The sequence below is a fragment of the Larimichthys crocea genome, chromosome I, assembly GCF_000972845.2.
Source record: "Larimichthys crocea isolate SSNF chromosome I, L_crocea_2.0, whole genome shotgun sequence".
Taxonomy (NCBI): Eukaryota; Metazoa; Chordata; class Actinopteri; family Sciaenidae; genus Larimichthys; species Larimichthys crocea.
The window spans coordinates 5546784-5565806 of NC_040011.1; the positions used below are offsets into that span (position 1 = coordinate 5546784).

The window sequence follows — 19023 nt, forward strand, 5'->3', positions numbered from 1 at the left end:
TCGTCATCAAAATGAAAGGAATTCACAGAAATTTGAAGACAATAAGTGACATCCCTGCTTCAAAGGGATGGAGCTCTCTCTGTCTTTAATGATGGTGGAAAATGTTCCATTTGGACGATCCTCCAGCTGTGAAACGTCTGTCTCGCACATTCAAACATCTTTCAACTTTAAACATTAACAGGGTTTCCTGACACCAGTGTATAGTCTGTCATATAATATGTCTTCCTGTTTTGACAAGATATTGTGTGGAAACCACATACCTGATCCAAACAATAATGCAAAAATGTTCGGTCATCCATTTATATCAAATTTCAAAATGCATTCATGTTCTCATTCAGCCTCTTCCTATTCCTATAATTATATTTTCTTTGATTTCTATAGCAATATATGATTTTAAACAACTAACTGTGCTGACACGCTGTACATCATACACAAGTAAATCTTGAAATGTGAAATGTCTTTTTATATTTAAAGTTAGGGCACCATCCAGTGGAGTGAACCCAGGTTGCATACAGGCACATCTGCAGCTGCATGCATGAATGCAGTCTTTACTATTGGCTTTATTAGTATTATTGATGACTTTATTATTCAATACGGGGGGGACAAGAAGGTTCTTTTTCTTCTTAGCAAAACAGTCTGGACGGATACGAGGGGTTCAACCATTCATATAGTGAACAGAGTAGAATGAGGGCGATGAACAAGGGGAGATAGTGCCAGCAGAGCACTGGTTTTAGCTGTGGTTTGAAGGTCAGTCAGGATTGAAGTGTAGGGATTAATTATATATTATATATTAATTTAATAAATGTTATTATATGTAATTATATACATATATATGCATGGGGGAACATTTCACAGTACTCATTGCACAGGTTTTGGATGGTGCTCGTGTTATTAAATTATATTATGCATTATAATAAAATCTATCTAAATAAAAAAGATATATGTATATATATAGGAAGTTGTTGGTGTGTTTACGTTAACTACAAACATATACACATATGTTTCAATATGATAATCAGGAAACACAGGAAGGAAAAAGAATTTCCTGTCAAAGTCTGACAAAGTGCAAAACAGTGAGAGTGAGCAGATGTGCAGATGTGTGAACTTTCCTCGATCACAAATCACACTGACAGTGACAGTAAACTGACGCATGATTGATGACCTGCTAGTGGCAAAAGGTTCCAGTGTTTTCTAAGCTGCCAGCTGTAGCTCTATAACTTATACGGTTTAATGGAACTGTACAGCTGTTATATTCTGACTTTCTTTGTTTAAAACTTCAAAGGCAATACATCTCCTCCAAAAGATAACAGCAATGTCACTCTAAAAGATATTTCATCTAATTCAGTCAGACTGCAGGTTTATCATCAAAATGCATTTGGACCTGAGAATAACTGACAGTGGGCAGCTGTCTTTTTCAGGGGGAATTATGAAATAATAATAACAAATAATGATGTGTGTAATGGCTGGACAGAAGGAACTCTATTTGTTAATATGGAAGTTAAAGTTTTAGTAAGCGGTCATTCAGTATTGTTGTGAATGTGAGGGAGTTGGTTTTGTCACAAAAGATGAAAAAAGGACTTCTCTTTCATTGGATAGCTATCGGGAACTTTTACCATATAGATACCTCATTGGCCGCTGCTGTATGTCATCACAATGTGTCACTATATTTGGGAGGTAAAGATCTGCTAGTCCACAATATGAGAGATGCAGACTTGAAAAAAAAAGTAGCTGAGTAGTTAGAGTAGCTACAAAAAAATTACATTTCTATATATATGATTTTACCACTAAATATATAATCTTAACCTCTCACTGATGAGTAAATGAATTTGTCTTTTAGGTTTATCAATGTATTGTAAGTGACAAGGTATGAGGACTTTGATATCCTAACAATACATTTATGGCCACACTTCTATTTTTCTTTTATTGTTAAATTAATTTAACCCTGCCGAGTTGTTTGGTCTTTTTATGCCGTAAAATGGCTTGGAAACTTTTTTAGTATCATGAAGAATCCATTTCAGTCATATATTGTATACTTTTATGCAAATAATGCAATATTTATTCATCATTAATCAATAGTCATTAATGTATTTAAATGTAATTGTATTTAATTTATGTTGTTCAACACATGATACATACTACATACAGTACTGTTGTGGCTGGATTAACCTACACTGAACTGAGCTGGCACATTGTAGACACGAGCAGTGTCAATCTGACATTTTAAGTGCAATATTTGATCATTTTAAATGTACCTGCACCCCCAACAACCATCTGTGTATTTAGGAACATGCACCATGGAAAACTGGGAACCTGCGATCTATGGCACATGCATTATTCACAAGACCAGCAGGTTTGACCACTGGAATTGACACATGGGCCTCATACAAGCTGCAGTCATAAGTAGTAACGCGTCACAATGGCCCCAAAAAAATCATCTCTCTGTACTAGTACTGCCACACAGTGGCTGCTACTGCTAATACAGTAATTTCACTTCTGTCTGTAGCCTCAATAATGAACTGTAATCCTGTGAGGGATATATTCAATTCTCTAAAACACACAAGTACATATGTTCCTGTAATATTTTCAAATTATAAATGCAGCCAGAATGCTTCTTCAGTTTCATGCTTAAAGAGATGGAACTTTGGTTGGACTTAAAGCAACATTGTGTAGAAGTTGCTGTATGTTTGCTATTTATTTTTTGCTATTTTATTATAGACAGCTGCACATGTGTATTTATGATGATTTATGTTACTTATGAACGTAAATTAGTGAGTCAACAACTTGCTAACAGTAAAACAGCAGAACCCCTGCTAATCCTTTTCAGCTTTTTATTTCATGACTAAATATGTCCCAGTTTTACTCTTGTTTCACGGCCTCTTACTCAGTTACTCCTTCCTTTTTGTCTTCTTACAGGTAGCTTCCACTGTCGACAAGCTTTGAAAACCTCCTCTCCCTGGTTGTCCAAAATACCTGTGGGACAAACACTAACACAACCCCAGTGCTCTGAGCTCACAGTCTGGGCAGCCCTGCTAACAAACTGAACTAACAGCAGCTATAGTTTGCAGCATTTTACTTTAGGGATCAGGAAACTCTGTAAATCACATAGAGTTGATGTGCAGCATCAGAGGGAAAACATTTTCTCCATAAAAATATAATCCAGATTTACCAAAATCAGTCAAATAGTTGGTGGTGTGTGACTTAGTGTTATGTACTTCTCATGAAAAAAAGATTTTAAACCTTTTATTTCATGATACAATGCTGTTTTCATAAATATATAGAAATGTATTTATGTTATCACTATTTTCCTATTGAATAAAGATGCAACTAATTCTGTTTGTGTCAACAAATGCTACTACTTCTTCTCCTACTTCTATTATGATGATGATAATAACACCAATAAAGATTATTATTAATAAGGGCGGTGATAGCTTAATTCATCCCCCACCTTCCTCAGTCAAACACAGTGTTTACACCACGTTGTTGTTGTTCATCCATCACTGACTTCAGATGGGCAGGTTTGTCCTCCACAGTCACGTGGTCCTCTGAGCCGAGCATCCTTCGCAGATCCAGCAGGCTGCGCGCCGTGTCTTCATCGCTGGGTTACGGTATGGACCAGTATCGCTGCTGCGTGCACCGTGCATCTTCTTCTTGCTTCTAGTTTTTTTTTTCCACCGCTGGACTGCTCTCTGAAAACACAGGTAAAGGCGACAAATACGGTAGTTAGAAAATAATTCATCTGTTCATCGTTGACTTTGGAGTGGGCACCGACGCTGAGTACTTGCTATGCAACAAAGACATGCACCTGAGCAGAGGGATTGTAGCATTGAGAGGTTTTTTTATATAAATATAAAGCTCAGACTGAGATAAATCAACGCTAAAGAGTCTGTAGGTGCAGTGTTGCGTTTGGGTGCAGGGCTGAGACGTCTTCATTGTGTGCAGGTGGAGCAGCATCGCTCCGGAGGCGGTGGCTTATCACTGGTTGTAGTATGTGTTGATGGTCGTTATCGCGCTGCAGCGTTTTCGCCTGGACAATAGAAAGAGCTTTTTTTGACTTATGTCTCAAATAGAAAGAAAAAGAAAAAGAAAAGATCAGAAGCTGTGTGGGTTCATGTGTGAGGCGTGCCTGTGATTCAAGTTCAAACAGAAGCTGGAGGTGGATAAGGTCACATAGTAATGACTCAGCAACAATCCTGTCTGTGCCGAGGAGGAGAGTGAACTAATGATGCTCCGCGGGATTTTCCAAATGTTGAAGGGTTAAAAGCAGCTGGCTGTGGGATGTGGTAACCTGACACCTTTCAGCCTCAATGTTTTATAAATAAGGATTTTCAGAATTGAGTGCAACTATTGATTATTGTACCACTTATGTCTGAGGAAGGAGAAGAAGGAGCAGAGAGTGGGCTTTGTAAACTACAGTGAGTACTGCAGCAGAAAGGGAAACTAGCAGGGATGTTGTTGAGCTTCAGCACCTTTTATTTGATCCTTTCACGGAAACTTGACCCATACATTACCTTACCCTATATTATAAACATATTTATTTATTTAGGCTTCTAGTGGTATATCACTGTGCAGATACATCAGTTATCTGTCTCCACTCCAATACAATGGAAGTCAGTTTTCTTCATGTACTCACAGCATTGATATTTGTCGCAACAAGACAACCTAGGAGTCTGCTTTGAGCTAATACGCTAACACACGACAATGCTTAAAATGACTGAAAATAAGTAATTATGTTACTTCACAAAATGTCGAAATTAGCACATCTCTGTCAAACATACTGTTATTGTAATATTTAAAATTACAGAAGCAGAAAATGTGACATATTAAGCAGCCGGTACTTCAGAGGAATTTATTGGCCATTGACAGCTATCCTAAAGTTAGCTGTGGGGTTCACACGCTCTCAAACTCCGAGCTCAATGTCAACAGTAGCTGACGTTAGGAAGACAACTATAGAGTTATCAGGAGTCACACTCATCTTTTAGTAACCCTAACAAGTGCTACAAGTGTGACGGAAACCAACAATCAATCCTCCATCGAACACAGTAAGACAGCTAACAACCATTAAAGGTATTACTGGAATTGCATTACTAAATTTCAAATTATAATTCTTTCTCTTACTGAAAAATCACGTCACTGTAACCCCAAAACCCTACCGGGCTTGTCTCTGTCATGTTGTGTCCGCAACTGTTTTGGTCCGTCTTCCACGTGACTTCAAACCCCACCGGGAACGTTTCAGAAGCGGAGCGATTTGCCTGCTAGACTTTGTTTACTTGCTCAGATTTTCCTAAATTTTAGGTGCTTCTGAATATGCTTCTGAATGTATAAATATGCTATGTAGTTACTTTGTTTCCCTTTTGGCTGTTTTTATGACTGGCAGTTTGCATGGGGCCGGTGGGGTTTAAAACATGTGAAACATAGAACGGCAACGCATCGCATCCGTACCCGGTAGAATTTGGGGGTAACGCCTTACAAAGCATTACTGCCTCGCCCTATTTTCAATTAATTTAAGTTGTAAAAGTAAAGAATTCTTATCTTTCTAACTAAATATTGTTTTAGCCATTTACTTTAGCATTGTCTTTTGCACAAGGCTTGTGTCAGCCACCCTCCTCGCTGTTAACAATATGCTGCCGATCGGCCAAATCAACGTTAATGCTGTCAAAACACATTTCCGTCCTTCACAAAAAGTTAACGTGCTGCTCCAAATGATGTAGTAAAAGGTTTATGCAACACAGACACACGTTTAATATTTTTAGAAAATGTTTAATGGGGACTATTTCTTTTGTTAAAATACGCAGCTTTTCACAGTCTGTATCATAACTAGCTTATATAACCTTAGGGAAATCTATTCCACAGCGGCATAATAAAAAAAAGTATGATTGTTTGTGTAGTAAGAGTGAAATTATTTATCTTGTATATTCAGCTACATATTCTGTGTAGGTTTTTTTTTTCTCTAAAAAATAATGGTAGTGTAATAGAGACGAGTGTCTCAATTTAGTGAGAGGTTAAATGACAATACAATAAATAGCAATACAAACATATTTGCTCATTGCATGGACTTTGGTTTTGGCAACATCATCGTGTTGTTGAAGTTTGAGGCCTTAGTAAGACTATGAGCCACTGTGTCTCTGTGTTAGCTGCCCACTTCTCTCTAAATATAGATCTGTACATCAAGAAATAGCTCATTGCTGTGTCTGGAGTGGCTTGATCTGGCCTATAGTCTGGGCTGTGGTTGTTACTGGGCAAAAATAGGTGAATGATGACCTTGCTGGTGGTCTCTGCTCAGACTTTCTGGTCAACAGGACACAGGAAACGTGGCCTGTAGATGTAGATGACGTGCCCGCAGTCAGCCCGTTAGTTGTTTAAAGCAGTGCGACATTAAGTATTGATATTATTAGTGCTAGAGATATGTGTGGTTTTACGGGTTAGCTGTGGTTTGCAGTAGCTCGTGATCTTACACTCTCCCTCTGCACTTGTATGTGAAGTCGTGTCCGTTTTTGTCAGCGTGTACTGTGAAACTCGGCAAGATGTCTCTGCACTGATGCCAAGACTAATTCTTGTTCGGTTTTGGATCACAGTTAATTAGTCCCGGCTTTATTCAGAGTCATAAAAATAATATAATTTAAGGGTAACATCCTGAAACATCCAGGATGACACATGTTATGGTGGCAGCCACAGACTCCTGCTGAGGTACAGAGCCACAAGATATGAAATATGATTTGAATATACACAAGTTAGATTCACGAAAAGGAAGATTTAATGTCAATTTTATGCATTAAGAAAACTAAAACGGAACAATAGTGACACTCACTAATATCTGTTATTCATTTCTGCTTTTAGACTGTTTGGGAGTCGCCCTCAGTTGATTGAATCCCTGCAGCCATCTGGAGGCCACAGGGCAGATATGAGTTTGGCATCTGTAGTTTAATTTGTAAAGTGCTGCACCAAAGCACAGCGCCATTAGGCACAATGTTCCGCTGTGGTTACCTTGATTAAATGATGTGCAACAAACACCAGGCTGCTGAGAAATAACCACACAAACATCTATGCGCATCAAACTGTTCACTTCTAAAAGAGTACTCTCCTAGTGAAGCCAATTAAAAGTTCAACCTCTGCTTTCCCCCCATCTCCATCTTTCTCTCTCTGAGCTTTCCTTTTAAAGTGCCAGGAAAATGTGGTATTCCATTTTAAAATGGTGTTTGACTGCAGTCATTTCTGTTCAGTTTCTGAGGACAACTTCTGATCTGAATGGTCATGTAAACAGGTTAATCATAGCGTACTGGTGCTTCAGGTAGCTTGAAGAAAAAAGTTTTCATTGGCAGTAGCGGTGTCATTGCAAGACTGAACATCACAGTTCAGTGTTTCCCCGAGAATTTCTTTCAGCAGCAGTGCTGCTGTGTCCGTGAGGATGCGACGTCGACCCGTATTCATGCGAGTGAGAATAGTTTCAAATGAAATAACCTTGGAATCCTTATAGAAAGGATTATACATGGTTGTATTTGGTCTCAATTTACAGGTTTTGACATTTATCTGTAGAAAATATTAAAACAAGTCAGACACTGGACAAACACAGGTAGTAATGACAAGAAGCTAATTAATGGAGCTGACGCTCCTGAGCAGCTAACGAAATGTTCTGTTAACGTTAGCGTTTCTTTGCTACTAGGACTAACCCCATTACTTTTCCAGCAGCTTGAGAAGCTGTAGCACACAGCAAACTTATTCATTGACTAATTAAATTATTAATTGAAACTAATTAAATTAAGTAATTTATTAACTGACAGACTGTACATTTTCTGCCAACTTACGACTAATCTTTCCCTCTGCACCATTGCTGCTCTGTTCACTTTTACCGCTTCACCGTCACTTTCTCTGACATAAGGAGTTACACACTACTCTACGTTATGTTAATGTTACGCTACCTATAGTACTCGCTAGAGGACGACCGATACTTTTTTTTAAAGCTGATGCCGATACAGATTATTTTGACATCAGTCTTAACCGATCCCCGATATTTGCTGCCAATTTTTTTGGGCCGATTCTTAAAGCCGATATTGCTTTTTCTCCCTCCATTTACGTGATAAAAATGAAACAATGATAACAAATGTTACACAAGTCTCAATTCAAACAAAAAAGTGCTGCCACACAGGATTTTATTTCTTTTCAGCCATTTCTTTAAAAAGAAACAAAAACACAACTTCAGTATATTTTTATCTAGTGCTACATTTTCTGTTTGATTTGTAAATTTTTCTACATAAAATAAAATGACCATGTTTTATTATCCTATCTATTATGCAAAGACAACACACTAGTAGGCCTAAAGGAAACTGTCAAAGAAGCTGTTAAAGGGAGAGGGAGACACACACACAGCGCTGTGATAGCCGCTCTGTACCACTCTGAGTCTGCCTTTCCCACTGGGCAAAAATTGCGTTTAAACCAGCTAACAATCGGCTTCAGACCGCAGTGGGAAAAGTACACCGAACCTACCCGCGTCACGACTCATACACGGTGGTGCTTTGCTCACACTTAATGAGCCTGTCACACCGAGAAAAGAGAGCTTTTCATGTTCAGTGGGGAAGAGGAGGCGAAAATACACTGACCTACGCTGCAGTGTATGGACGTTATTTAATGTAAAGTTAGATGCTGTACACGTTCATGTGCATACATGATACTCCATGGCAACAGAGTGCAGATACTACAGCTAAATTATACAGTTTAAAATACATTAAAAGTTGTAAACTTACCCTTGTTGTTGTTGGCAGTCTTCCAACATTACCAGCTGCACTCTGCCAGGGAGGGAGGGGCAATGCATGCACTTCACGTGATCTCCAGCATCTCAACGCATGGCTGCTGAATGCGCTAAATGCATGCAAATATCGGCCCGATATATCAGTCCACCTATCGTATGTATCGGTCCACCTCTAGTACTTGCTACTCTAACGCATAGACTGTGTATGAGCTTGAACGTTACATTTTACGTAGATGTCCTTTGAAGAGAAGAGGATCCGACAGCATTTGATACGCTAGTTGATGACTCAAGACACGTCCAAAATAACGTTGTTGATGATGATCTTGAGAAATATTAGCAGCGGTACTGCAAAATAAATATAGGGCAAACACTGGAGTTGTAGTTTATTTTCATAATTGACTATACTAGTCAATAAATATTTTGGTCTAAAATCTCAGAAAACTGTGAAAAATGTCCATACTAATCTCTCCTAGAAAAGCAAGAACACTAAATTTTGGGAAGCTGAGAAATATCATTTTCTGCCATTTTTGCATGAAAACTACTTTAACAATGAAACAGTTTTTTTTTTTTTTATATAAAACCAGGTGATGATTATTAATCTGTAAATGGATTAAATGTAAGTTGTCTAATCGCTGCAGCTCTACCAAACATAAAACAAAACAGCAATCTGTCAATTTAAATTCATAATAAACTGAACATCTTTTTTTTTTCTTTTCTTTTTTTTACTAATGGACTTTGGGGAAATGTGATTTTAGAGACCAAACCAATAATACATGAATGAAGAAAGCAATCAGCAGATTGATTATGAATGAAAAGTGAGTTTAAATGAGTAAAACTTCAAGTCACTAGCAGAACTATCACCAGTTTCTTTTCTGTGCTTTTATTAGGGCCTACTTTAAATAAAACCACTAATGTAATGCACTTGAGTAAACATACGTTCCATCCCAGTTAACTATGCTAATGCAATCTTTATTCTGAAAGAACACATGAAAAACAATATTAAGAGTCATGAGAGGTTTTAGTTCATTAATTAGCTACCATTAATTAACTACCAACTGAGCTTAGTTGGATCAATACAAATATAAAAACCATAACAATATATCAAACCCTCAATGCATTGACTAGAAAATAAACAGGCAATGAAATAACAACAGACTAGGCTATTAAAACAATCAGTTATTTACAGTGCTCGTTTGATATACTTATCTATATAAATACCTACAGTCCCTATCATTACCAGTACAAAACAGTTATTTTATTTTCAATACTTTCAGTCAGATAACAAGTGATCACATTCTCGATATAACCTCTCATCATCCCTTTTGGTTTTACAGGTAACTGTCAACCTGTGAGCTGCCTGGCTGTCTTGCCAACGGTCAACTAAGGCACTGCTAATCAGCTGTTCAGGATCTGGCTCTAGAAATGTGGGAAAATGTTGTCATTAAGAAAAAGCTAATTAAACCGTTGGGAATAAAATGAATGTTTGAAGAAAACTAAATATAGACTACAAAAGTCTTTAGCATTATTTCATACACATACGCATGTATAGGCGGAGTCAGGCAATTACAGATGGCTCATTAGTGCACCCAGGTGTAGGAGGCAGAAGGAGCAACACAGCCAACATGACGACGACCAACGGCTTCAAAACAACGCTTTTGCTCTTAAAAAATATGAACTGTTGAATCCTATGTAATATTTCTGTTCTTTGTTATTGCTCACTCACTGTTTTATAACATAACTATTCTCTTATTACTGCTGCCCTGCCTTCAGAAGTACTTCACAGCGGTTGAAATTGAGGATCAGGTCTTAAGTTTGCGTGCCCACCCTCCTCCACTTGGCCAAGCTTTAGTGCCCGTCTTTCTTTTCTGCAGTGAAATCTGTATTTGATTATTGTAAGGCCGTCTGTCCTGAGTCACTCTTACTTTGTATAGTTGCCCCGTCATTCACCAGAGGTTTTGTTTTCCCTTTCTTTGTGTGTGTTGGCCTTCCTCAGTTGCCCCCACCACCATCACAACACTATCGATGTCTGTCACTTACGTATGTCAGCGTCCCCTTCACATATTCAAAGGGCGAGCCATTCAGAGCTCTCAGATTACACAGCTGGTATGAAGGGGGTGGGACATTTGATATTACTATAGCAGTGAGGTAGGTGGCAGTGGGCTGGGCAGGAGCTGGGTCAGCTTTGGTCAAGGTGACCACACACTCCTCTGGTGGCCAATCAGGATGACACACCGGCCCTTCAAACACAATGGAAGGTAGGAAGGAATGTGTGGAGGGGGATATATTTTCTAGTAGCTCATTTATACAGCCCAAACACTGTAGTTATGGAAAAGGTGTGAGGTGGTGGAAGTTACAGAAGAGTATATGTTACAGTTTTGGGTTTATATGCATGCAGCAAACAGGATAGAAGTGCAGCATTGTGCGCAAGAAGTGCTCACGAGATAAGCCCAAGCCGCTCTGCACACTCATATCAACAGCGTACTTTTATTTGTGCAGCTCCTTGTGCATAATGTGAGCCGGCTGTAAATGTCTCAGAGGGAGCGAATGAGTCAGCTGAATAAAACTGAGACAGATGTAGAGCCTTCTTCATATGACAGTGGGAAAACAGCAGCTCCAAACACGGTCGATCACTTGGGAATTATCAACTGTATTTCTTCAGTTCCCATGGGTTCACTGTGTTTTTTTTTCTTTGTTTTTTTTCCTCGTTGCATGCACTGTCCTAACTTAATCAGCACCGCTCCTCACTGTATACTTGCTGATTATTACTTAACCACAAGTGGTGTAATTAACAGAACAATACAACAATATGAATAGTACAAAGACAAAGAAGAGGGAGCATAGGAGCAGCACATACTCTCTGTTCTGTCTCTTTCTGACAAAGGGGCATTATCCTCACAGAATGGAAACACTGCAACTTCTGGAAACAAGCTCTGAGTGATCTTTACTGGAGTTAATAGCTATGGTAAATGTCAATAGTCTAGCTTGCCCTCTCTCACACTGCCCAGAATAAGCACAGACCAACAATCTTTGGCATGTTTACATGGATGAGAGGCACCTGTTTTCCTCCATGTTAAAACCTAAATAATCAACAGGGGCTATTTTAGCACCATCAGGATCCCAAGGTGCCTTCTGTTGTTTGTTTATGTGTGTCTCCACTATAGTATTAGTATTATCAGTTTTTAAATTAGACTGAAAAATGAGAATGAAAGACATGTTTAGTAGCAGGATATGTTACAGGAAAAAAAAAACTTCCAAGTTAATGGCGTGGATATGGACATGGATTTGATACGAGGCTCATTTGACTTTCAGGGCACTACCTGTAACAACTTATGTCTTTACACTAATCTTAAATCACTGTGTGCAATGTCAAAAGGGGTTACTTGTAACTTCACTGTTTTGGTTCACTCTCATCAACCTTGTTTCCACTTGGAGTAGTCACCTCAGATAAACCCACTGTAAACCAAACGGCATCTAACTGCGGAACATAGTGGAGCTTTTAACAGCTTAAGAGAGAGATTTCTCTCAGGTGATGGTAGAGACCAAAATAGAGCTAAAAGGAGGGTGAATACTTGGATACTTGGACTTGGATTTGTAAGGTAGACAGCGACATGTATCGAAATGCATGATAATGTTGCTCTGCAGCTGCTTAAACTTTAGAAGGTGATAATACGTCCTAGATTTACAGCTTGCTCTGCTGGCCCCAAGTGACCCGAAAATCTAATAATGCTTCTTTAAACTGGTACAATGTATAAACTGATCACAACATAGTTACTTATACAACAAAAATGATGAGGTGTAGCTCATTCTGAGTTTTCCAAGGCTTGGTGATACCATCCAGATAAAAATATACCTAATTAATTTATGATGGGCATCTCCAGACTGCTGACAGGGGGAATACATGTCTTTCCTATATAGCGACAGCTCTGGTTTAGGTGGTATGTTCAGAGATGGGTATTTCCCAAGATAGTCCTAGTCTATTAATACGCCTTCATTCTAATTCATATAAAATGATGCTTAATGTTTGGTCTTTCAGATACTGTTTGAAATACAGTTTCTTCTACATGTAGATCCCTAGAGTTCTAAAAGGAATATTTAGAAATTTGGGGAAATGCACTTATATATGCATTGATGCATTGATATGCATATTTCTCTTATATATGAAAAGATTGGTACCACTTTCATGTCTGTAGGGTAAATATGAAGATACTGCCAGCCGCTGGTAAGCTTAACAAAGACTAGAAGCTATCAACAGCTAGCCTTGCGCTTTCTAAAGGTAACAAAAATATAAAAGGTGTCACCATGTTGCCAGGGAAGAGGTGGACACTTCAGATGGTACTGCTGCCAACCAAGAGAGTCTCAATAAATGTTTGTGTTTGCATAATTGTATAATTGAGAGAAGAGAGGAGATGTATATGTTAGCACTGGACATGAGATAAAATGTTAAAAATAATACTCTTGATAATGTAATGTTGCAAAACAAGTGTTATTCAGCACATACTGTTACATTTTTTCTCTCCACTGAGATACCAGAAGTTGAAAGCATTAAAAAACAAAGAAAGAACAGGGGTGACATGGGTGTGACAACACCCTCACTTTGAGTCCAAGCAGGGGATAATGCCCACTCTATCGCCATGACAACTTATAAAAACACTACAGCGAAGACGTGGCTCATAAGATATTAATAAAAATAAAAAAACACAATACCATAGTTTGGGTGGGAAGGTACACACATGTATAAACGAGGTGGTCTAACAGCTCCATGAAATACAGAATATTCATTAAAGAAAGCGTATTCGTATTTATTTACATGTTATATATTTTCAGGATGTGACATTGTGGAAAATGCAAAGTAATATTTTTAGTGATGAGTCAGGTGTGTTGTCATGCTGATTTGAGCACATTCTAAATGTCTAGTTGACCAATCAGATTGCTTGGTTGGACCTACTTGTTGTATAATTAATTATGTAACCTGGTCACATGAGGGTGATGCACTGATTCACATTTAATTTGCTGAAATGAAGTGTACTTATACTGTCAACAGTTGCTTATATATTCCTCATGTCCACTCTCCTGCAGGTTATGCCACCCCAAAGGCTTCCTGGATCCCCAACCGTGAAAGAGAAAGGCTGAACCCTGCCCCCCCTCCCCAGGTTCCTGCTGCTCTGCACCCTATCTTTCCCTCCTTCCCTCTCCTGCTTATTCCCCTTTCCCAATTGCACTAACCCCACCTGACCCTGTTACCCCTGTTATCCTTTACCTCACAGGATCTGTTTATTCAGTCGCATCTTTCCCAAACAAATCCTTCCCCACAGCAACAGCATACCCAGTCTCTCCATTTAACTTAACCCCAGACACACTAGCCGTCATTTCTGCAGGCCCTTGTCTTCCTCATAGAGCTATTCTTCACCCACTGGCTGCACGCCAGGCCCCATGGCTACAGGAGGTCATGCCCCAGAGATAGATGTGTTGATCAACCTACAGCAGGTAAGAGTTATTTTTAGGTTTTTCCTTTTTATTTGTTTGGTGATGTGACGTATAAAAATTCCCATTTTTCACTTATTCTTTCATCCCATTCGCATACATCAATATGTAAGTGGTCTTGTGCATCTCTAATGTCAAAATTTCTTGAAAATCAACGCACAAGCTCACAGCTATTCAGTTCTCTGCTCGAGACATTTTCTTGCCTTTTGGCTATCCAGCCCAGCGCTTTGAATAGTACAACCTTGTGAAAAAGAGTCAACAGCTTTCAGTTTGATTTGAATGTCCCTAATTAGACCTGAGAGCTCTCCCAGGTGACTAAGTGATTAAGAACAGCGGCGGCGTCCCTGTGGCAAGTACAGAAACGTAGGCTCTTGCTGTTGTACTCTTTATGCATGTGTTTTGGTTCTAATTATGTTTGGGTGTAATGACAAAATGCACAGCAAAACATAACAACCACCTCAAATATCACTATACAACTGGACTATTGGCCTTAGTGGAGGTATTCGCCCTCATGGCACCCTTCTAGTTGAGTTGTGTATTTCTTTCAAATTCACAAAATCAGTGAACATGTGCATTATTAAGAATAGTGTGACATTTGGGGTAATTTGGTTATTGTTTTTTTGCTGAGAAGATCCATACTGATTAACTTAGTTAGCATAAAGGTTAGCAGATTACCATAAAAGATGGAAATAGGGGAAACAGCGATCTCTCTCTGAGTTCAAAAATACCTACCAATAGCTCAAAGCTTACTAATTAACACCTGTTTGTTGTTCTTCAAGGAACAGATACTGTACAGTATGTGACTAACCCTAGAACCCCAAATTGTCCTTTATCGTACACGTACGCAGCATGTCAATTAGTCAACTTTATGACTAAATATGTTTTAAACTTTGTAGAGACCCAGGCTAGCTGTTTGCCCTGCTTCCAGTCTTCATGCTAAGCTAAGATAATCACTGTCACCTTCATTTCTAATGCACGCACTGTGTGAATGAGGAATGGCTGTCTTGGCCACTGAGGGCAAGAAAAATAATATGATTTGTGCTTTGTGCATTTTAAATGGCAGGGTTGGTTTGTATTGTGGGATATAGAAGTAAGGGGAGTGAAGGAGGGAAAATTGTTTATTTTGGAAAAGTTGATATGCAAATGTTGACTGCTGAGAAGTGGAGGAGGGTTTGACTTTGCAAGAGAAAAACTACTATGCCAAATATCTGAAGAGATGAAATCTGGACAATAAGTGTGTAGGAGATGTTACTATGTCAGCTAGTACAATGGAGTCGTGTTCAGTAAGCCAATAAAGGAGTCCTTTAAAGTTACAGTAGGTATAAAAGAGACCTTAATGCTGGTAGTATGGCTGGAGTGAGGAAAAAAAGGCCTGTTTGACAGATAAGAAAATGCTTCATGCCTGTGTTAACTAATTTCAATAAGCAAAGCCAGTGAATCAGGTAAAATGTATAGACTACGCCGAAACACAAGTATTTGTTGCATGTGGCATTTTGTGTTCCACACATTCTTCTCAAGAAGAATCGGGTTGTAGTTGTTGTTTTTTTCCTCTAAGCCTCAGGCCAGCGCTGCCCTTTGAAACAGCGAGAGTATCATAAATGTCAAAAAACAAAGGGCCTTTTTCAGTTCTTTCAAATTATATTTTTGATGTGACTGTAAAAAGACAGTTTGAACTCAAGTAAGCACTGCCTAATGTTTTAATGTTAGTTTGACGTTTATTGACACATTGAAATTATCAGTTACTCGCCATATTTCTAGTAATTATTTCTTATGCCATCAGTTACTCGCCATATTTCTAGTAATTATTTCTTATGCCACCATTTTATTTATACCTTATTTTAGTGTTTACTCACAAACTACTTTGCTATTCTTTCTCTTTTATATCTATCAAATATAGCTAGCTGTAGCTTGTGATATAGCAGCCCGCTTATCAAAAGACCCATTGCTAGACACCTGGGTGTAGTGCAACTGTGAATCGTGAAACAGTATTTCTTTTGTCCCTTTTGAGCCGCTGTAGAAGCAAAGTTGTTCAAAATGGTGGACTCCATGGAAGAGGACCCATAGTTATGATTATGATATCCCATTTCTGTCAATAGATATCCTTAAATGTTGTTACACACTGGACTCACAGCACCCATAACTCACAAGATGATTAATACAACCCAAAAACCCAGTGTCACATACATTTTAATAACGCCATGGGGATAACAATGACCTCTTGAAGATTCTAATGTTAGTGAATCCATTATTAGAGAAACTCTGTTCAAATGTTTTGATTTTACAATAAAATGTTGGCGTTTTGAATGTTGCTGTGGGTCCAGGTCTTTATCCCTGTCAAGAGTTTAAGGAACAGGATGCCTTCAGGCAACAATTTAATGAGTATCTAGAATGAAATGACCACTGAAATGTCTTCAAGACAGAATTGTTCCCTTCCGTGTCTTAACACAGGGATGAGTCACGCATGGGTCTATGGAAAATATTTGTGTCCTTCATAACAGAATGTTCTCTAGCTGTTATTCCACTGAAACAGATTAGCGTGTGTTCTCAGGGAGAAATCGTTCTGCCAGCTAAGTAAGTGACGTGTTATTATGTGCAGTGGGGAACCATGTCATCCCCAGTGTGCAAAGCATATTGTGACACTGATTTGAAGGAAATAATAGGCTGGATGCTTGGCTACATAAGTGGACCCTTCAATTTCCTACCCTCAATTACTTGTGCACTCAACTTAAAATACACACACACACACACACACAGCATCTATAGAGAGAGACAACAGCTTTTTTGCACCTCCTACAGCTGATTGATGCCCCTCTGAACTACGACCGACTTATTGATTTTTTGGTGTGATGCGAGGGTATGTGTGCATGAAGGATATGAACCTCCTCTGACCCAGCAGAGTCTTGGTTGCCACAGAAACATCGCCAGCTGCAGTCTTTGAAGAGATCCTCTTATGGGGGTTGGTGGTTTTGGTCTTGAGTTGAAGACATGGTCTTGACTGTAAACTGCAGTGTTCAGTTGAACGGTGAAGGTACTTTGTGGCGCTTTTGATCACCAGTAAGTTTCACCTAGCAATGTACATGCCAATGGGTTCATATTATTCCATTGATCTACAGGTGGTGCTGCTGGTAATGCATCAAGAATTGTGCTTTTAATTGTGTTTTATCTATTCTCAGCAGTTTTATTGCTTTGAGCTCCACTGGCCATAGTAGTAAACCCTTTTTAAAAGCTTTGTGAATAATAAATAAACCTCTGCAGGCTTAGTGATCCAGTACTGGACCAGTTGTTACAAACCCCTGTTGTGCAGCCAACATTGTTCAAACCTGCGGATCTTGATGGGTAATGTGTTTTATACTGTTCGGGTCAAAATTGACCTGTTTTGACATTTGACAGCAGTAGAAAAATACCCTACATTTCATTTGTTTAACCTGAATTTTGATGACTTTGTCCCAAAGTGACCCAAAGTATGCAAAAAGAAAAAAAAAAAAAAAAAAAATTTGAACTATTGAGATTTATTTTAGACCCACAAATCAAGGAAAATGTTTGTTCTGGGGAACCTTGAAACATTCAAACTGTATGTTCTATCTTTTTGTGTATTTATATATTATATTAATATTGGACATTACAAAGCTACAACGGAGAGTCGGACAACCTAATACAGAAAAGACAAACTGGAAAAAAGATTTGAAGTTGTAATCCTTAAGATTTGAGTTTAATACTACAGGTCCCAGAATTGTAGGGAAGCAAAACAAACTGTTGTTGTCTTAATAAAGAAGTCCTATATATATCCTTCACTCTGTGAGCAACTGTGATCTGATTTTATGCTGCACACAGCATGTGTCTGCAAACAGCAGGGCACGTTGAAAGGAGCTGGTTACCTCGCTGAGAAGTTGGAGGTGTGCAGCCAGCACTGGCAGCTCTTCATCTAACAGCTCACTGTGCCTGCTCCTTGTTCCAGTGCTCCCTGCAATATTCACTGTCAAACAAATGACTCATCTTATTTTGTAGGAAATGTCAAATTAATGGCTTCATACTTTTTCTCTCACTTTTCTCACTCACCAATTAGGAATAAGAATATACTGTAGGTCTGACAAAGTTGACTTTTTTGTAGATGAGTTCACTAGGAAATAGGAAATAATTGTGTTTGTTATGTGTTTTAGTGCATGTTGGACCATATTTAAGAAAAACTAGCCACATTCACAAGTCACTTTCAGTAATGATACAAACATTTTAAAATAATTTCTCATAAACATCAGCTGCACAGTGTAAAAAGCAAAGCAAAACACTCATACTGATATTTATGTTAGTTGTGATTTGTTTGTCTGGGAAGTGTGCCAGCTCCTTCAATCAAAGAGGCCGACGATAAAGGGATGAAGGGAGTGGGAAGCAAATTTAAACTCTGCTTACTGAAAAGAGCAGCAAGCAACAGAAAGCAGAGAGATCTGCAAAAACCAAAAAAACTGATTGCACATTTTCATCAGCATGAATTTTAATAAGAGGACTGTAAATCTACAATATCTGCTTGAACAACAAACATACAGTACAGTGACAGCGTAAGCATCAGCACTGAAATCTGGCTCAGCATAAAGAGAGAGACAACTTTGTTTTAAAGCTCATGCATTCGGTCATTTATCATGGCAGCTGTCAGCTGATGGCATCTGAATTAACCTACAACCACCTTAACCTTATTAAATTATGTTGATCAACACCTGTGGTGCTCAAAAATGTTTGGATTCTCTATACCACTCTATACTAGCTGTATTATTATTACTAAAAGGTTTGGCTATCATTGTCTGTGTGCAGGT

The 19023-nt window shown here is 38.6% G+C and overlaps 1 protein-coding gene across 5 annotated transcripts in view; it reads left to right on the top strand.

The window, feature by feature from the left end:
- The first annotated feature begins 3594 nt into the window (after positions 1–3594).
- Positions 3595–19023, top strand: part of slc4a3 (solute carrier family 4 member 3) — a 51949-nt gene continuing 36520 nt past the window's right edge. For 2 of the 5 annotated variants that reach the window (XR_003463299.1, XM_019260859.2), the window contains exons 1-2: positions 3595–3698; positions 13817–14224. Coding sequence is in view for 4 of the 5 variants with exons in the window: in XM_019260859.2 (XP_019116404.2) it covers positions 14171–14224 (54 nt within the window). In the remaining variant the exon portion in view is untranslated. Of the gene's footprint in view, positions 3699–3724; positions 4281–4337; positions 4413–4855; positions 5065–13816; positions 14225–19023 lie in introns of those variants that run through there. The other 3 variants (XM_027284951.1, XM_027284958.1, XM_027284965.1) reach the window with 3 other exon arrangements.